At 50.5% G+C, this 18963-nt stretch overlaps 1 protein-coding gene across 12 annotated transcripts in view; it reads left to right on the plus strand.

The window, feature by feature from the left end:
* LOC107996153 (uncharacterized) overlaps positions 1 to 18963 on the plus strand; it is a 106777-nt gene that overhangs the window by 19684 nt on the left and 68130 nt on the right. For 9 of the 12 annotated variants that reach the window (XM_062072549.1, XM_062072546.1, XM_062072543.1 and 6 more), the window contains exons 3-40: positions 990 to 1048; positions 1255 to 1450; positions 1923 to 2027; positions 2193 to 2309; positions 2414 to 2661; positions 2813 to 3062; positions 3474 to 3719; positions 3889 to 4008; positions 4251 to 4384; positions 4464 to 4701; positions 4784 to 4906; positions 4993 to 5127; positions 5202 to 5435; positions 5503 to 6018; positions 6130 to 6315; positions 6386 to 6637; positions 6707 to 7135; positions 7250 to 7543; positions 7617 to 7865; positions 7951 to 9714; positions 9806 to 9994; positions 10063 to 10444; positions 10530 to 10945; positions 11036 to 11186; positions 11274 to 11526; positions 11635 to 11899; positions 11965 to 12428; positions 12527 to 12782; positions 13113 to 13307; positions 13375 to 13557; positions 13796 to 14440; positions 14513 to 14714; positions 14791 to 14966; positions 15043 to 15311; positions 15404 to 15806; positions 15870 to 16112; positions 16317 to 16451; positions 17833 to 18618. In XM_062072549.1, coding sequence (XP_061928533.1) covers positions 990 to 1048; positions 1255 to 1450; positions 1923 to 2027; positions 2193 to 2309; positions 2414 to 2661; positions 2813 to 3062; positions 3474 to 3719; positions 3889 to 4008; positions 4251 to 4384; positions 4464 to 4701; positions 4784 to 4906; positions 4993 to 5127; positions 5202 to 5435; positions 5503 to 6018; positions 6130 to 6315; positions 6386 to 6637; positions 6707 to 7135; positions 7250 to 7543; positions 7617 to 7865; positions 7951 to 9714; positions 9806 to 9994; positions 10063 to 10444; positions 10530 to 10945; positions 11036 to 11186; positions 11274 to 11526; positions 11635 to 11899; positions 11965 to 12428; positions 12527 to 12782; positions 13113 to 13307; positions 13375 to 13557; positions 13796 to 14440; positions 14513 to 14714; positions 14791 to 14966; positions 15043 to 15311; positions 15404 to 15806; positions 15870 to 16112; positions 16317 to 16451; positions 17833 to 18618 — 11508 coding nt within the window. The remainder of the gene's footprint in view (positions 1 to 989; positions 1049 to 1254; positions 1451 to 1922; positions 2028 to 2192; positions 2310 to 2413; positions 2662 to 2812; positions 3063 to 3473; positions 3720 to 3888; positions 4009 to 4250; positions 4385 to 4463; positions 4702 to 4783; positions 4907 to 4992; positions 5128 to 5201; positions 5436 to 5502; positions 6019 to 6129; positions 6316 to 6385; positions 6638 to 6706; positions 7136 to 7249; positions 7544 to 7616; positions 7866 to 7950; positions 9715 to 9805; positions 9995 to 10062; positions 10445 to 10529; positions 10946 to 11035; positions 11187 to 11273; positions 11527 to 11634; positions 11900 to 11964; positions 12429 to 12526; positions 12783 to 13112; positions 13308 to 13374; positions 13558 to 13795; positions 14441 to 14512; positions 14715 to 14790; positions 14967 to 15042; positions 15312 to 15403; positions 15807 to 15869; positions 16113 to 16316; positions 16452 to 17832; positions 18619 to 18963) is intronic. The other 3 variants (XM_062072552.1, XM_062072554.1, XM_062072550.1) reach the window with 2 other exon arrangements.

Here is an 18963-nt window from a genome sequence, read left to right on the forward strand (position 1 = left end):
AAACCAATTAACCCAAAATTACTTACTCCGCGCTCCATATTCTAAATATATGTTCACATATATATGCACTAATCAATCGTGTTAAACTTCTAAACCAATTGATCCGATTGTATAATTTCGCGAGCATCGTGAGCGGAATTTAAAACGATTCTCCATAATATTCTCTATAAAAGTAACGATAGGATCCTCCATTGTATCACAATTCGAATCGTTTGAAACCGGAGGCATACAGTACCTCTTTTACAATTATATTATAAATATAAAATTATCCTTAAAAATATCCTTTTCCTTTTAAAAATATAAAAAAAAAGAAAAGTATATGTTCCAATTATTCCTTCAGCTTTATAATTATTTCTTATTAACCCTTAATAAAACAGAGAAGAAAAATGTTTTTAGTTACGTTTTACTTATTCCTCCGTTCCTGTGTTTCGTCGTCGCGTATTGCATAACGGGTTGCTCCAAGTTATCCTCGTACTCGACTGCTCAGAAACGGCTTCTTAAATTTCAAAACACCACGTAACCAGGAAATTAGGTTGTCAGAGCCAGGGCTAATGTAAGTTGATACAGTTAGGTTCGGGTTTATTCGTGAGGGGGTCGCGAATGTCGACACACACACGGCTGGAACAGGTGTTCCATGTATCGGTTCCCTTCGTGTTACCGGTGAGAACGATCGGGTGGTTTCTTCCTGTTCCACCTGAATTTATCGTAGAAAAAAAGAAGAAAATAGTATAGAAATTGTTCATCCTCTGCTTTCCATCAAAATTTTGCGCGAAAAAAAATTTTACTTCATCCTTGTTGTGCGTCGGAGGATGATGTAATTGAACGAACGTAATCCAGGAAATCGTTGAAAAAGCATGCGGGCGTGTTTGACCCGATCGTGAGCGATGATCGAGTCCTATTGTGCGCCGTGTTATTGCGCCACAGGTGGAAAAATTACCGCGTTGACAGATGTCGACCGACTGATTTCCCGATTTCGTTTTCTGTTCCAGCCAAGATGAAACATCTTTGGCCGTTTATGGCGTGGACATTTCTTCTGTTCCTGTATCCGGTAAGCCTATTATATAATTTCATCGAAAATATTCGTAATTAAAAGCAATCGCTCTCCATGGAATTTTAATTGATTTCTTACTTTATTACCTAATTTAACAGTTTTTATGAAAACGTTTATTAACGCGTTGCCTTGTGTTTCTTTTTCGCAACCGACTAACCAGAATAAAAAAGAGAATAAATAAAAAAGAAAAATGTATCTGTCAGGTCGAATCCCTGAGAGGACTCGGCCACGGACTAAGAAGAGAGGTGTTCTTCCTGAACCTGGAGGACGGTTACTTCGGGTGCCAGGTGAACGAGTCGACGGAAGTGCTCCAACTCCTCGAACTGTCCAAACTGTGCGACAACCACGTCGACTGTTACCAGGGCACGGACGAGCAACGCGACAGGTTGAAGTGTACAGGTAAACCCTCGTCCACGGAAATTCCCACACGGGCGGAGAAAAGAATCCCTTTCCTTCGAAATAAGAAAAGAATGGAAACTCTCCTGCTACCGCATCTCTCCCTTCGCCCCATTCCTCTCGTCATTGCTCGATCCTCGCGTAAAACCGCAAGCGCGTCACCGCCTCGTCACGGCAATTACGCGGAGGAGAACTGGCGAACCTCTGTCGTCGCGTTTCTCCACCGATTAATCGGCGGCGACATTGATTTTTATCATTATGCGCGCCGCGTTAGAGGCCGAGATCGAGCCGGGATGATGTTACGCGTTACGTAAGCCGGGAAGGGGAACGAATTACTCATCGTAATCGGCGATTTTTACCACGATGTTTTTTCAACCGCGAAGGAGATGACTAAGTGCTTGTTGAAGCGTCGATTAATCGATCAATCGATTTTTCCTATTTTCCTCCACCTTTTTTTCTCTTTTCTTTCGAGCAGACGATTGCACGAAGGAGGATGGGACCAGGTGTCTGAACGGCGTGTGCCTCGGCTCCGTGTGCCACTGTAACGACGGTTTCGGTGGTTGCAATTGTCAGGTGCCAGGTGAGCGAAATTTCTTATTCTTCTTTAAATCAACTTGTATTTATACGTACAATGTGGAGAAGAAAAATGGATTATTATTTTTCTTCCTTAAAAAGTAGAACGCTTCGATTTCATTCGAGTTACTACGATTTTGGTATGTTACGAGAATGCAAACACGCGTTTCAGACGAGAACGAGTGCAAATACCGGCCCTGCGATATATTCGCGCATTGCACCAACACTCTTGGTAGCTTCCAATGTTCCTGTTTCCCCGGCTACCAAGGCGACGGTTTCCATTGCGAAGGTACGCGTGTCATTCTTCCTCTCTCGCAGTTTTACGACCTCTGGCCAGTTGTATCCGTTTACCGGATGCTTTTATTCCTTTCTGTTCTGTTCACGTCTCGGCAGACATCAACGAGTGCGATAACCCGGCGTTCGCCGCGAGATGCGTCGAGAACGCCGAGTGTTGCAACCTTCCCTCCAACTTCCTGTGCAAATGCAAACCGGGCTACATCGGCGACGGCGAGGTCCACTGCGAGGACGTGAACGAGTGCTTGATACCTGGCGCGTGCGGCGACAACACCGTGTGCAACAATATCCCCGGGAATTACACTTGCGCCTGTCAACCTGGTTTTACGGGAGACCCGTACGAATCTGTAAGCACGATGTAATTTAAATTCAAATTCGTTCGGAAAGAGAAAGAATCGAGTTGAGTAGAGTAAATCTCGGAAAGTGACGAGTCAAAAAATGAATTTTAATTTATTTTATTATATCAACTTTCGGTCCAAGTATCCCCATTTTCCGCAGTGCATCGATATCAACGAGTGCAATTACGTGGGTGCCTGCGGTCGGCGCGCGCTGTGCATCAACTTGGCGGGTGGGCACAGATGCGAGTGTCCGGAGGGTTACAACGGCAACCCGGAGGAGGAATGCGTGGACATCGACGAATGCCTGCGCGCTCCTTGCGGCCGTTCGGCCCAGTGCACAAACATGGATGGCAGTTTCCGCTGCGCTTGCCCGGAAGGAATGAGCGGCGATCCTTGGGTAGGCTGTCACGGTGGGTAACTCGATTTCTAATTATCCGAAACGTTTCTTCTTCCCTTCTCTCAGGAACTCGATGTATCGTACCTCCACCGTTTCTTTGTACATAGTATTTGAAGCGATGGCGAATTAGAATTTGATCTAATCTCGACGCTTAGGGTTTCTAAAAAAATTCCAAGCGGGTCGACCAACTCTATCCCCGGATCAATGTAAAATCAAAAATACTTCGTAGTAGAAAATCTAATTTTAAGTTTTTTATATGGTGGAAAAAATTTTGAGAAGAAAGAGAAGATGAAAAAAGGAAAGATTCGATCGTGGAGGTCAAACGCTTGGAGCCCTGACGTTTATTATTAATATTCAAGCTTAGCGTTAACATATAGAATCTTAACGTAGCACGATATAAAGATCGACTAACCATCACTAACAGATATAAACGAATGCGAGGAGGGCGCACCATGTGGCACGGATGCGGTGTGCGTGAACACGGAGGGTGGTTTCGAGTGCAGGTGTCAGGCAGGCTATCGGATGGACCCGACGCACGGTTGCATCGACGTGAACGAGTGCGGTCGAGCGGATGCATGCGCGGAGAACGCGAGATGCATCAACGTGCCCGGATCGTACAAGTGTATCTGCCCCCAGGGTTTCATCGGTCAAGGACTAACACTGTGCGAAAGTCAGTTAATCATCTAACTTGTTAAAAGAAAAAAGAGCAATCGTTTTTTAACCGCTAATTATACAATCCTGATTACACATAACGATAAGCTCAAATTTCGAGTAACGATATTCGATTAGGTTAGATTAATAAGTGGGCGTTGCACGATTAACCACGTGTTGATTAACAGACGTGAACGAATGTGAGACAAACCCTTGCGGCGAGAACGCTGAATGCAGCGACACGATCGGCAGCTTCGTATGCAGTTGCAAGACGGACTACACTGGGGATCCTTTTAAGGGATGCAGCGGTTAGCACACCGACGTTACACTTTTCTTTCCTCTCCTTTCTTTTCTTTTATACGTTCGGGTTGGAAAAATGGGATTTTGGGAAAATTGTACGATTCGTAACCAACCCTCTCGCGTCTTACGTCTCTTTTTTTTAACGAGAACGTTCTTTCTGCGAGTCTATTTTCGAAAATTCTTATCAAAATTACCCTCTTACTTTTCTTCATCGATCAATTTTCTTAATTCGTACGAAATTGTTTCCCAGACATCGACGAGTGCACGGCGTTAGAGAGCCCCTGCGGGAGAAACGCGATTTGCAAAAACAAGGATCCTGGTTACAATTGCGTCTGTCCACCGGGATACACTGCCAACCCCGATCCGAAGGTCGCTTGCGAACAGGTGAATAACTCTACTTTTAATCAATTCTATCATCCCCTTCTCTTCCCTTCTCAACTCGAGTCTTTGCACCGATTTCCAGACCGAGGTGACCACGCTCTGCAAGTCGAACTTCGATTGCGTGAACAACGCCGAGTGCATTGAGGGGCGATGCTTCTGCAAGAACGGGTTCAAAGCGGTTGGAGCCGAGTGCGTGGACGTCGACGAGTGTGTTTCGAATCCCTGTGGGCCGGCATCGATCTGCGGCAACACGAGGGGCAGTTACCACTGCGAATGCGAGTCTGGTTTCGTCGGAACTCCGCCCCATATACCGTGTAAAGGTAAAAATAATAAATTTGAAGGAAGAAGGAGAGGAAGGAAGATGTAACGAGCGTGATTCTTTCTTTTCTTCTCTCTCTCTAGCACCGTGCGACGAAGTAACTTGCGGAGATCACGCGTATTGCAAAGCGGACGGCCACGAAGCTTATTGCATCTGCGAGGACGGATGGACGTTCAATCCGAACGACATCGCGGCTGGATGCGTTGGTAAATGTTTCTGAATCAACGACACGAATATACGTACGAGATCATCTCACGCGTGGATGATATTTTAATTCGAGTTTGAATCGTAGATATAAACGAGTGCGACGCGATAAACGGGCCTTCGGGACGTTGCGGGAGAAATGCAATCTGCACGAACACTTTGGGCGGGTTCAGTTGCCAGTGCAGGCCAGGATTCTCGGGAAACGCTTTCAAACAATGCATGGGTACGCATGTTTCCTTCGAGTCGAAAGATTAAAGATCAAAGCCAGCCTCAACTGAGACAAGAATCACGTTTTAGACGTGGACGAATGCGCGAGGACGGATACCTGCGGCCACGGGGCCACGTGCACCAACACCGAGGGTTCGTACTCGTGCACCTGTCCAGAGGGAACCATTCCGGATCCCGACCCCTACATCAAGTGCGTCGGCATAGTGACGTGCGAGGTCGACGGCGACTGCCCTGGAAATGCCATTTGCGACCCGCAAAAGCGTTGTCTGTGCCCCGAGCCTAACGTTGGCAACGACTGCAGACGTGAGCACCCCTCTCACTGTTATCACGAAATAAAGATACATTTTCTTAGATCAACTTTCTTAATCAGACCCGTGCGAGGATCTGTCCTGCGGGCCGAACGCCCACTGCATGCTGTCCAACGACGTGGCCACGTGCCTCTGCCGCAGTGGTTACACGGGGAAGCCTGGGGTGAAGGGCGGTTGCAGGGACATAGACGAGTGCGCGATTAATCCGTGCCCCCAGGGCGCGATCTGCAACAACGAGCCAGGATCGTTCTCTTGCCAGTGCCCGAGCGGCACCACGGGTGACCCGTACAGCGGCGGTTGCCAGGAATCGAAGGCGCCTCACGTTTGCGGGCCAAGCACCCCCTGCCCTGCCGGGGAGCAGTGCATCAAGGACGAATTCATCGGAAGCAGCGTTTGCATATGCCAGAGAGGGTACACCAGGGATCACGAGAGCGGAAAGTGCAGAGATATTAACGAGTGTATGGAGCTGAGGGACAAGCCTGCTTGCGGCGTGAACGCCATTTGCAAAAATTTGCCAGGAAGTTACGAGTGCCAGTGTCCACCTGGGTTCAATGGAAATCCCTTCTCGCTTTGCGAAGGTGACGATTCTTCTCTCTTTCCTTTTCCTTGTAAATAAACAGAAAAGAATTATTACTTATCGATAACGAGGGGTGGAGGATCGTATTTAAATTGGATAATAATGGGCGCAGAGTGCAACAGCATCGAGTGCCAATGCCAGCCCCCGTACAAGATCGTGAATGGGAAGTGCATGTTGGCCGGTTGTTCCAAGGGTGAGAAGTGTCCAAGCGGCGCCGAATGTATCACCATCGCTGGCGGGGTCAGCTATTGCGCCTGCCCCAAAGGGTACACGACCAAGAGCGACGGTTCCTGCGAAGGTTCGTATCGAGAATTTCTTCCTTCTTCCTCGAAACCTTGGTCTCCGAATCGAAATCATTCCCGATTTAGATATAAACGAGTGTATCGTCGGGCATCAAGTGTGCGGGTACGGGGCAGAGTGCATGAACCTTCCGGGATCCCATCAGTGCGTCTGCCCGCACGGTTACGGCGGGGATCCGTACAACGGCCTCTGCTCCCCGGCTCAGAAGAGGTGCACGAGCGACAACGAGTGCAAAGCCAACGAGAAATGCGTCCAGCCTGGCGAATGCGTTTGTCCGCCGCCGTTTTACACCGACCCCCTCGACGCAAACCTCTGCAAAAGTAAAGAGTTTCTTCTCGGAAGAAAAAAATATTCGCTTATCGTACTTTAACATCCTGAAATATTTTCAGATCCTTGCGACAGGTTTCCATGCGGTATAAACGCCAAGTGCACGCCCAGCGATCCACCGAGGTGCATGTGCGAGGCTGGTTACGAGGGGGATCCCCAGCACGGATGCGTGGACGTGAACGAGTGCGCGAATAATCCTTGCGGGCACGGCGCCTATTGCATCAACACGAAGGGCGACCACATCTGCGAATGCCCGAGGGGTACGGTGGGCGACCCTTACGGGGGCGGCTGCACCGGAGCCGTGGCCAAGAACGAGTGCGGCTCGAACGACGATTGCGACAATCTGTTCGCATGTGTGAACGGCAGATGCGTGAACCCTTGCGACAACATACCCTGCGGGCCGAACGCTTATTGCGAGCCGGACAAACACGCAGCGTGGTGTCGATGCGTGATCGGATTCGTGGAGGGGAAGAACAACGAATGCGTTTCACGTAAGTTTTCCTTTTTTCACTCAAGCAACCCTCAAACGTGTTTATATCGATACCTCGATGCCCAAATCGATGAGGAAATTATTCGATTGTCCATCAAATATTTATGTATGACAGAATGCGACGGGTTCGTCTGCGGTTCCGGAGCGCAGTGCATCGTGAGTTACAGCGGGCCAACGTGCAAGTGCATCGAAGGTTTCATGGGGAATCCGTTCCCTGGCGGGCAATGTCAACCGGACGTTTGTTCCCCGGAAGTCCCTTGCGCGGAGCCGAGCGTGTGCATAAGCGGAAGGTGCAAGCGCCGTTGCGAGGGCGTGGTGTGCGGCGTGGGCGCCTCTTGCGATCCGGCTACCAACAAATGCGTGTGCAATCCGTACTTCATCGGGAACCCGGATCTCCTTTGCATGCCGCGTAAGCGAGTAAACTCACCAGCCAAATTCACTTGGTGCGCCTAACGTAAATTGAATTTATTCCTTTCCAACAGCTATTCAACCACCCGCCTGCGATCCCGCCTGCGGCTCCAACGCCCATTGCGAGTACACGTTGCAGGAGTCGAAGTGCGTGTGCAATCCTGGCACAACTGGGAACCCGTACCACGGTTGCGGAGTGCAACAGAAATCCGACTGTTCGACCGCGCTGTGCGGGAAGGATGCCCACTGCAACGCTGGGCCAAACGCCGTCGAGTGCCTGTGCCCGCCCGGATACGCTGGAAATCCTTACATTCAATGCCACGGTTCGTATTCGTTTCTCCCCTCTCCAGACCCTTCACGGTCGATTTTCCGGATAAGAATTGTCGTGAAACCCGTTGAAAATTTCAGATATCAACGAGTGCAACGGGAACGCTTGCGGGAGCAACGCAGTGTGCATCAACACGATCGGTAGCTACGACTGTCGCTGCAAAGAAAACTTCTTCGGCAACCCCTTCGTCGGCTGCCAGCAGGTCCAAGTCGGCCCATGCGCCGACCCCTCCACCTGCGCCTGCACCGACTCCATCCCCTGCCCGCTCGACTACAGCTGCGTGGGCGGCAAGTGCATCAATCGCTGCAGCGACGTGAAATGCGGCCCCAGATCGGTCTGCCAAGACGGGGCTTGCGTCTGTCCGCCCGGTTACACGGGCAACCCGAGCGACCTCGCCAAAGGGTGCCGTCTCCACGGCCACTGCGCCAACGACCTCGATTGCGAGCCCCAACAGATCTGCTTCCAAGTAGGCAAAGGGGTGAGAAAGTGCGTGGACGCGTGCAGCAAGTTGCAGTGCGGCCCGAACGCGTTGTGCGTCACCCAGAATCACGCGTCCTCGTGTCTGTGCGTGGACGGGTACGCGGGGAATCCGAGCAATCTGGTGGAGGGTTGCCAGCCGTCCAAGTCGGTGATAACGCCGGGCTGCCACGAGGACGCCGACTGCTCGAGGGGTTCGTTCTGCGTCCCCCTCGAGGACGGGAGCGGGCGCGAGTGCGTGAACCCGTGCAGCAAAGTGGTGTGCGGTGCCCATCAGAGGTGCGAGCCCGACGCGAGCCCTGGCCACGCCACCTGCAAGTGTCAGGACGGTTACGAGTGGAACCCCGTGTCGTCGTCCTGCGAGAAACCCGCGGTCCCCGATTGCATATCGGACGAGGACTGCCACGGGGCGGAAGCGTGCAGGCCCGACCCTCTCGGCGTGTTGAAGTGCGCCTCGGTGTGCCCCAGCTTCACCTGCGCCCCCAACTCTCGGTGCGTGGCGGAGAAGCATCGCGGCCGTTGCGAGTGTCTGCCCGGCTTCGTGGGGAATCCCAACGATCGCCACGGTTGCCAGACGCGTAGGAGGGATCGGTGCTCGACGGACGCCGAGTGCCCCGAGGAGCAGACGTGCAGGGGCGGCAAGGAGGGGCTTCTCGCGTGCCAGCCGGTGTGCGACTTCGTCTCGTGCGGGCCGAACGCTTTGTGCGTGGTGCACAATCACGTGGCCAACTGCGAGTGCCCCCCAGGCCTGTACGCGGGCGACCCCAACGACGCCGTCCACGGTTGCAAGCCCGTCCCCTGCGTGTACAACGTCGACTGCCCGCCCGCGCAGCTTTGCAACAGGTTGACCCACTCCTGTTACGACGCCTGCGACGAGGACGCTTGCGGGGCGAACGCGGTCTGCATAGCGGACGAGCACAGGGCGATATGCCAGTGTCCGCCCGGTTTGAAGCCGAATCCGGTCGCCGAGGTCGAGTGCGTCGCGATCGAGGCCTGCCACCCGAACCCCTGCCACGAGACGGCCGTCTGCGTCCCCGGCCCGTCCAACAACCCCGTGTGCCAGTGTCCGTCCAACTTCGTCGGGGATCCTTACGCGAAGGGCTGCCAGCCGGAGGGCTACTGCGCCTCGGCCAAGGACTGCCCGGTGCACTCGGTTTGCCACAACCATCGATGCGCCAACCCGTGCGAGAACGCTTGCGGCCCCAATTCTATTTGCGACGTTATAAACGGGCAACCGAGTTGCGAGTGCATCCATAAATTCGTGCCATCCTCGAAGGGGCCGCAGGATGGTTGCGTTCGCGCCACTAATTATTGCAACGTCGATGCCGATTGCGAGGAGAGCGTATGCCTCGAGGGACAGTGCATAGGTGAGTTGTTTCTTCGATCTCGCGTGTTAGGTTCGAATCGAATGGTGGTGGCGTTATCGATTCGAGTTTCGTTCATATGTTATGGTTGCAGCTGTGTGCAGAACGGGCGCCGATTGTTCAGCGGGCGAAAAGTGCGCGAGCAACAAGTGCGTGGTTCCGTGTGTCACGCACTCGCAGTGCCAGACGGAGCAGACTTGCGTCAACGGAGCGTGCATTTTGGGATGTCGAAGCAACAAGAATTGCCCGCCGACGGAGTCTTGCATCAACAACAAGTGTCAAGGTATCGAAGAGGAGAAAATTGGGAGGAAATAAGAAATTTTCTAAAATCGATGCCGATTGTCGTTCCAGATCCGTGCAAAAGGAAGGATGTTTGCGGCCCGAACGCGATCTGTAGCATCACCGATCACGCAACCTCCTGCACCTGCCCCCTCGGCTTCCACGGGAATCCCACGCCCCAACAGGGCTGCGTCAGAGTGCCGAACATATGCGAGGGTCCTCAGGATTGCCCCAGTCAGCACCTGTGCGTGTCCGGATTCTGCCAATGCCAATGCAGCGAGCCGAACAACTGCGCCGAGGGTGAACGTTGCAAGAATGGAATATGCATGAAGCTGTGCTACAGCGACAGCAACTGCCTGCCGGGGGAACTGTGCATCGATGGGGTGTGCGAGGTGGGCTGCACCTCCGACGTCGGGTGCAACGACAACGAGGTGTGCATCAACAACAAGTGCAAGTACGTAGAAACTCGATTTTCCCTTTCCAAATAATATCGACTTAAATACTGGCTATGACAAACGATAAAATTGATTCGCATCCAGATGCAGCCACGGGTTTATAGCTGGGCCGGAGCGCTGTTTGGACATCAACGAATGCGACGACCATCCCTGTCACTCGAGCGCGGATTGCGTGAATCTTCGCGGATCTTACCGTTGCGTGTGTCCCCAAGGAACGGCCGGTGATCCCGTGGGGACCGGCTGCGCGATCCCTCACCAATGCACGTTGGACGCCGACTGCCCCGACTCGCAGGCGTGCATCCAACACAATTGCACCGATCCCTGCTCCCTGGTCGACTGCGGCCTCAACACCGTTTGCTCCGTTTTCGACCACGCCGCGGCGTGCCAGTGCCAGCCAGGTTACATCGGCGACTCGTCGGGATGTTTCAAAGTGGAGTGCCTCTCCAACAACGATTGCCCGACCGACAAGTATTGCAATCAGGACGCTAACAAATGCGCCAGTGAGTGATGATTATTCTGTCGATCGTTCGCGTAATTTCCATTCAGAAGATTTCGTTCAATATTTGTACAACGAAACCGATTTACCCAAGGTCCTTGCAATCAAATGAATTGCGGATACGGCAACTGCATAGCGTCCGACCACGCTGGAATATGCAAATGTTATCCAGGCTTCGAGCTGGCAGGCGATATCTGCGAGGACGTCGACGAGTGTTTGGAAAATCCTTGCCACTCTTCCGCGGTGTGAGTTGATAATCGTGATATATCGATTGAGAGGCACGTTTCTTTTGAGCTTGAGGGGGAGCTCGAACACCGTCGTTTTATTTACAGTTGTCAAAACACGGAAGGCTCCTACACCTGCGTTTGTCCCCACGGATTGGTCGGAGATCCGTTCAAGTCGGGTTGCAAGCAGCCAGGGGACTGCTTCACCGACTTCGACTGCCCCAATTCTGCCGCTTGCATCGACAACAGGTGCACGAATCCTTGCGACGCGTCGTCCGTTTGCGGAAGGAACGCCGATTGTTTGGTCCGTGACCACGTTCCGTTTTGCAGATGTCCCGGCCAGACTACCGGCAATCCAGCGGTGAGCTCACCTTCTTAACGATTGTCTCCTTCCAATTAATTAAAATTGGAATAGAAATTAGAATTTCTCGTTTCTATTTTTTTAAACCTCCCACCTTCCTCCCACCAGTCGGAGTGCGTCCATTTGGAATGCAATTACCACAGCGACTGCGGTCCTTCCGACGCATGCTTCAATCACAAATGCGTCGATCCCTGCTCTCTCTCCAACGTTTGCGGCCAGGGAGCGGACTGCTCTCCTCTGAACCACAGCGCGGTGTGCACGTGCCAACCTGGTGGCACAGGTGACCCCAATCTGGGCTGCACACCCGTCCAATACTGCAAATCGGATTCCCAATGCGCCACAGGCTCGGCTTGCAACGGAGGGATATGCACCGGTACGAGCAGAGAACTCGATCAACCTTCGAATCGAAATTTAACGCTTTCCGTCTTCCTGTTCCAGCGTTGTGCGGTAGCACGAGAGATTGCATAGGCGACCAGCTGTGCATCAACGGCCTCTGCCAACCGACCTGCAAGAGCAACTCCAGTTGCCCCGAGTACCAATACTGCCACAACAACATCTGCGTGCAGGAACTGCGTTGCACGTCGAACGACGATTGCCTCGAGGACGAGAGATGCGTGAAGAACAACATCGGCCAGGCGGAGTGTCGCAAAGCGTGCGACCTGCTGCTCTGCGGGCGGAACGCGGGATGCAAGGCGGACGATCACATCGCGGTTTGCTCCTGCAAACCTGGATTCTTCGGAAATCCCAAGGACGATAAGATCGGTTGCCAGCCTATCGAGTGCGAGGCGAACGAAGATTGCACCGGGGAGAAGATTTGCGACACCCACAAGTGTAGAATCGCTTGCCTTGCCCGTAACCCCTGCGGGGTCAACGCAATTTGCACGGCTGAGAAGCACGTTCAGGTGAGATTGATCCGATCCGTTAATCATTCCATTTCGATCTCGAGTCGTGGAGATCGCACAACGGAGAGGTAAATTGTCGTATACATTCGTTCTTCCAGATTTGCACGTGTCAGCCGGGTTATACGGGAGAGCCTACCCGCGGGTGCCAATTGATCGATTACTGTCTGAACGAACCGTGCGCACCTGGCGCCCTGTGCGAAAACTCCAGGGGCTCTTACAAGTGTCACTGTCAACAGGGAATGGTCGGGGATCCGTACAACAGTGGCTGTCAACCACCGGTTGAGTGTCTACAGGACGAGGATTGCCCGCTCACCGCCAAGTGTATCAACGTGAACAATGTGCCCAAATGTTTCGGTACGTGTACATTTTTAAATTTCGACGTACAATTCTTCGAGATATTCGTGATAAATCGATAGCTTCTCATAGTAGCTTCCTCCAAAACTGTGCTGCTCGTATACAGTTTTAACTTTCGCGATTTCCAATCGAGTGCAACAGTACTCGAGAAAGATCGTCAGCGACATTTTTCTTTTCCTGGTGATCTTTATTATCGCGTGAGAAACGAGTGATAAAAACGAAATACCGACGCTACGTTTTCAGAGAAAGATGCTCGACGTAGAATAACTCCGATCGCTCATAGTTAAGAAAAGAAATTAACAAGAAATCCCTGTGATCCCGATATTCCAGATGTTTGCTCGCGCACACAGTGCGGGCCGAACGCGGATTGCACGACCACTAATCACGCGGGCGCCTGTCAGTGTCGGCCCGATTACGAGGGCGATCCGAACAATCTAAGTGTAGGGTGTCGGCCTAAACCGGTTATTTGTTCGTCAGCCGCGGACTGCTCGCCCAATACCTACTGTTACGAGGGCATCTGTCGACGTGAGTATTGCCGGCCAATAGCTAAATCTGCTGCTCGATCGCGAACGCGAATTTGAAATTCTTCCAGCGTCCTGCCAATCGGACGAGGAATGCAACTTGTCAGACGTGTGCTTGAACGGACAATGCCTCGATCTTTGCAACGTGAGAGCCGCGTGTGGAATAAATGCGGAATGCGACGTGAGGAGTCACATTAAGCAGTGCAGCTGCCCACCTGGCTTCACCGGCAATTCGGAAGTGGAATGCGTGAGATGTGAGAATATTTTATTTCGAAACTCCCTCATTTCCCCCCTAATATATATATATATGTAAAGAAGAATGGAATTGGATTTTTCGAAAAATAATAATTTCCCATCTAAAAAATTCAGCATCGGAAACTTTTCAATTAGAATTATTTAAAGAAGAATCGTTTTCTTCTAATTTTATCTTCAACTTTATCGAAAGCTTCGATCGAATAGCTCGGTGATAAATAAATCTCTGCGTTATCTCAGTGCCAGTGTCCTGCAGAGACACCAACGACTGCAACGACGGGAACACGTGCCGCGACAACGTGTGCCTGCCGATCTGCTCCAGCGACAACGAGTGCGCGTTCAACGAGAAATGCGTTCGTGGAAACTGTTTGCTCACCTGCAGATTGGACAACGACTGTTTCCTGGGCCATATATGCTTGCACAACATGTGCACGTTCGGTTGCCGGGCGGACGAGGACTGCAACGCGAACGAGGCGTGCATCACGAACAAGTGCACCAATCCCTGCGAGGCGACCCCTTGCGGGCCGAACGCCAAGTGCACGGTGTTCAATCAACGGGCCACTTGCTCGTGCCCATCCGGCTTCATACCGAACCCAACCGCGAAAGTTGCCTGCCTCAGGTCGCCCGGGCCCGTCTGCCAAGCGAACAGGGACTGCGCCACAGGCACAGCTTGCATAGGGAACGTTTGCACCCCCGTCTGCTCCACGGATCTGAATTGTCTGAGCAACGAGCGGTGCGACCCCTCCGGAATTTGCAAATCGTTGTGCAGAAGGGACGAGGATTGTCGAAGCGGGGAGATCTGCGAGGGCTTGGTGTGCGTGATCGGGTGCCGCGCTGACGTCGAGTGCCAAGAGAGTCTCGCTTGCTTGAACAACCAGTGTCGAGGTGAGAAAGAATTCGAAGCGTACTTGTATAAATCGTTGGACGAGATGTGATTTTGGATTAATTCTCTGCCAGATCCTTGCTCTCTTCCCGACGTGTGCGGAGCGAACGCCAAGTGTGCGGTCGTGAGTCATCGGAAGGTGTGCTCGTGCCCGCCACCGTTGATAGGGGATCCCCTGATCGGCTGCAAACAGGCGTTCTTGCCCTGCAACACGGAACAGGAATGCGCGACCGGCCAGACTTGTTACGGAAGATCTTGTTACGCCACGTGTAGAAGGCAAGGGTTATTAAGTTTATCGAAGATTTTTTCTCATGGGGAGGAGAAGATTCGTAAGGTGTAAATTATTTTGCAGTGACGCCAATTGCTTGAGCGACGAACGATGCGACGGGGGAATATGCAAGGCTATATGCAACAGCGACGATCACTGCGTGGCCAATCAGATCTGTCAGAACAGATTATGCGATATCGGATGCCGCGGCGATAACACTTGCCCAAATGACGAGTCTTGCATAAACAACAAATGTAAAAGTAAGCATTGCCATGCTTATTAATACCGGATTAATAGAGAATAATTTTTATTCTTTAATTCCACTTCTTTTTAAAGATCCTTGCGAGGATGGCAAAGCTTGCGGCGAATGCGCGGGTTGCCGCGTGGCGAATCACGTGGCGCAATGCAGTTGTCCGGCCAATTATTATGGGAATGCATTGATCAGTTGCTCGAAATCCATGATCCCCTGCGACGGCGCTTGCGAATGCGACGAGGTCGGTTTCTGCACCAAGAGTTGCCACGGCCAGGACCAGTGCTCGTGCGGCGAGGTGTGCCATTCGGGAAAATGTCGCGTCAAGTGTGACGTTAACAACTACTGTCCAAAGGTTGTGCCACTCTTTCCAAGTTTTCAAGAATTAAAAGAAACGGAGAGATCAAAAAATCATGCTGTAACAACTTTTTTACATTACGAACACAGGGATACGTTTGCGACGAGGGGCTGTGCCTGGTCGGTTGCCGCACGCATTCCGACTGTCCGTCCTCCCTATCTTGCGTCAATGGCCAGTGCGAGGATCCGTGTTCGGCAAACGGATCGCCGTGCGGAATCAATGCTCTGTGCCGCGTGTCGAATCACAGGGCGGTTTGCCTGTGCCCGGAAGGGTTCCAAGGGGAGCCAAGCCAAGAGTGCTACCAATTGGAGTGCCACCGGGACGAGGACTGCGAGGCGAACAAACGGTGCAGCGAGGACGGGGTATGCACGAATCCCTGCCTCCAGCATGGCGTGTGCGGGTTCAACGCGCAATGCAGGGTGGTTAGCAGGAAGGCGCAGTGCTCTTGTCCGCCCGGCCACTATGGGAATCCTCAGATCAACTGCAAGAAAGGTAACCGAAATCAGACGCGAATCTCTCATTTGAACTTTCCTGATAATTTGAAACGTTTCGAAGGCGGGGACGAGTGTCTGAGAAGACCTTGTGGCGTGAACGCCAAGTGTAGGGAAACATTGAACGGATTTGAGTGCACCTGCGACCCCGGATGCCACGGCGATCCTCACCAAGCCTGCATCTGCGACGGAGGGGAACCGTGCAAGGATATGCGTTGCGGCGTGAACGCCGCCTGCAGGATTTACAAGAATCAACCGCAATGCTACTGCCCCTCCAACTACCCTTCTGGAGATCCGATGCACGCTTGTGAGTATCACGCGTGATTGGACGATCGTTTTTAATATCGCGATGTAAAACTTAAAATTGGCACTATATTCAAAGCTGCGAAAGCGTTTCTTTTTCTCTCGAATGGTCGATATGAAAGATTGGAAGTTTTTGAAAAAGAGAAAGAAAAAAGAAAAAAGATAGATGGATTTTTACGATTTTCAATTTTCTCGATCGCGAGCACAGGTAGCGCGGAAAAGAGCTTCGATTGTCGCACGAACGGATGCGGTAAGGGAGCCGAGTGCATACGGGACGGTGCGATATTCGTGTGCAGGTGTCCACCTGGTACCAGTGGATCGCCGGATATCGAGTGCACGACAGGTAAGAGACGGCCTACTAACTGTTTAACCGGGCATATCGATTAATTTTATGTACAGCATTTGTGACTAGCGAGCAATTAATGACGAAACACGAGGAACATGGTCGTAGAATAACCATGTATTATCGTCTTTAGTAGGAATTGACAGTAATACCGTTAGAATTAATCCAGTGAATCGTTTAACAATCGAAGAGACAGATGTGATTGGACCACCAGTCTTTTAGACGATTCTTATACATACATACATATATATATATATATATATATATTATATAAATATATATATATTATATAAATATATACATATATATATATGTATATATATATATATACATATTGTACAAAGAAAGAAACGATACAAAAATACGACACTGGATTTTACCCACAAATTGTCGCGTGAAAACATAATATACCTGTACATATATATATCTATCTACAGTTAGGCAATACTGTACATAATGTGTCCAGGAAATGAGGAACACGTTTCACACATGTCTCACACGTAATTTATTCATATGTAGAATGTTTATTTCAGTATCCAATCTGTCTTGTGGAAACCATTATATCTAAGAGAAAAATGATCTAAACACATTAAAAGAAAAAAAAATATATATATGAAAAAAGAAAAGATAACGAAAAGAAAAAAAAAATATAATAAGTGAAAAAGTAGAGACAGAGAGAGACTGCATATATATATATATATATTTCGATTGCAACGACGTAGAGAAAAAAAAAAAAAAGGTACACATTTTTTACAGTGAATGAAAGAGAAGACCGATGATCCATTCTTTTTTTTAGACCTAGGATTAATGATACAGATTGGGAACTGCGAAAGGGACATTCTCATATACCCATGCTTGTTATTTTTTTGCTGGATTTATCCACTGTTTTTTTACATTATTTTTTCCCTCTTATTTTCTTTTGAATTCTGTGGGGGCTTGTGTTGTAAATATCGCTGCTTGCCAATTTACGTATATACGTATATATATACACACTCTGTATGTATATATATGAATTCATTTCTCCGGACGACGAGGGGGCGGTCTGCTTTCTCGTAAAATGTCCACGTAAAATGAGTGTAAAAGTTCGATTCTCTATTATTTATACTTCTTCATTCACGAAAGCTACCCTACTTATTTCCGTATTACGAATACAAAGCATGTGGTTTATGTTATTTGTGAGAAAGTTTCTTTTCACAGTTCTTATATATGCTTTTTTCTTTTTTTTCCCTCTCCCGTCACCACCACCACCACCACCACAACCACCACCACCACTACAATCACCTACCATCACCCCCACCGACTCTACATCACGACTCTAAAAAACAACAACAAAAAACAACAAATGAACCATTCGAAACGGATGGATGTTTCGGTGATCCAGAGCGCGAATGCACCAGCGATCTCGAGTGCCCGAACGAAAAGGCCTGCATAAATCTGCAATGCGTGGACCCGTGCGGTCTCCGTGGCGCCTGCGGGATCAACGCCCTGTGCCGTGTGGTTCTGCACAAACCGCGATGCTCCTGCCCCCAGTGTTATATCGGTATGCCTCACACGGCCTGCCACCCGGACCCGAAATGCGAAACGTTGAATCCGAGACCGACGCCGAACATCGGTTGCTCGTCGGACCGCGACTGCCCGGAGAGCTTGTCGTGTCACACTCGCACCGGCGAGTGCCGTGACCCGTGCCTCAGCTCCCGGTACACCTGCGAGGTGAACAAGAGGTGCCAGGTGCGGAACCACAGGCCCATGTGCGTGTGCAAATACGGTTTCGTCGTGAACGAGGTCGGCGAGCTGACGTGCGCCCCGGACACGTTGACGTGCACCAGGGATTTCGACTGCCCGTCGAACGCCGCGTGCGTGAACGGGAAATGCCAGAACCCGTGTAACGTGAGAAAGAAAAAGCCGTGCCCGGCTGAAAAAACCTGCGACGTCCTGGACCACCGTCCCGTCTGCATATGCACACAAAACTGCAATCCCTCCCTCTCCATTTGCCTGCGAGACAGTGGCTGCTCTCCAGACTTGGCGTGCCGCAACTATCGCTGCGTGGACCCATGCAGAAACTCCACCTGTCCGGCTGATGCCCCCTGTTACGTGGAGGAGCACAAGCCTATCTGCAAGTTCTGTCCCCCCGGCTTTGTGCCAGATATTAAATACGGATGCATGAAAGGTAAACACCATTTCTCACCACCTATCTCTCTCTCTATTCTCTCGCTCTCACTCGCACTCTCGTTCTTCTACATAGATCTGTCTCGCTCCACTTTCTTTTTTTTATTATATATATATATATATATATATACGTATGAGTTCTTTGACACTTCTTCTCTTTCTTTTTTTTTCTCCTCCTAATATATTCACCAAATCTGAATTCACGACTCTTGTCTACGATTCTCTTCTCGGCTAATATATATATATATGTATACAGTATATATATGTATATGTATATATATATATATACTGTGATTATACTATTATACTGTACACCAAACATACCAATTGCTACTTTTCAGGTTTC

The sequence above is a fragment of the Apis cerana genome, linkage group LG3 (genome assembly GCF_029169275.1).
Source record: "Apis cerana isolate GH-2021 linkage group LG3, AcerK_1.0, whole genome shotgun sequence".
In the NCBI taxonomy this organism is placed as follows: Eukaryota; Metazoa; Arthropoda; class Insecta; order Hymenoptera; family Apidae; genus Apis; species Apis cerana.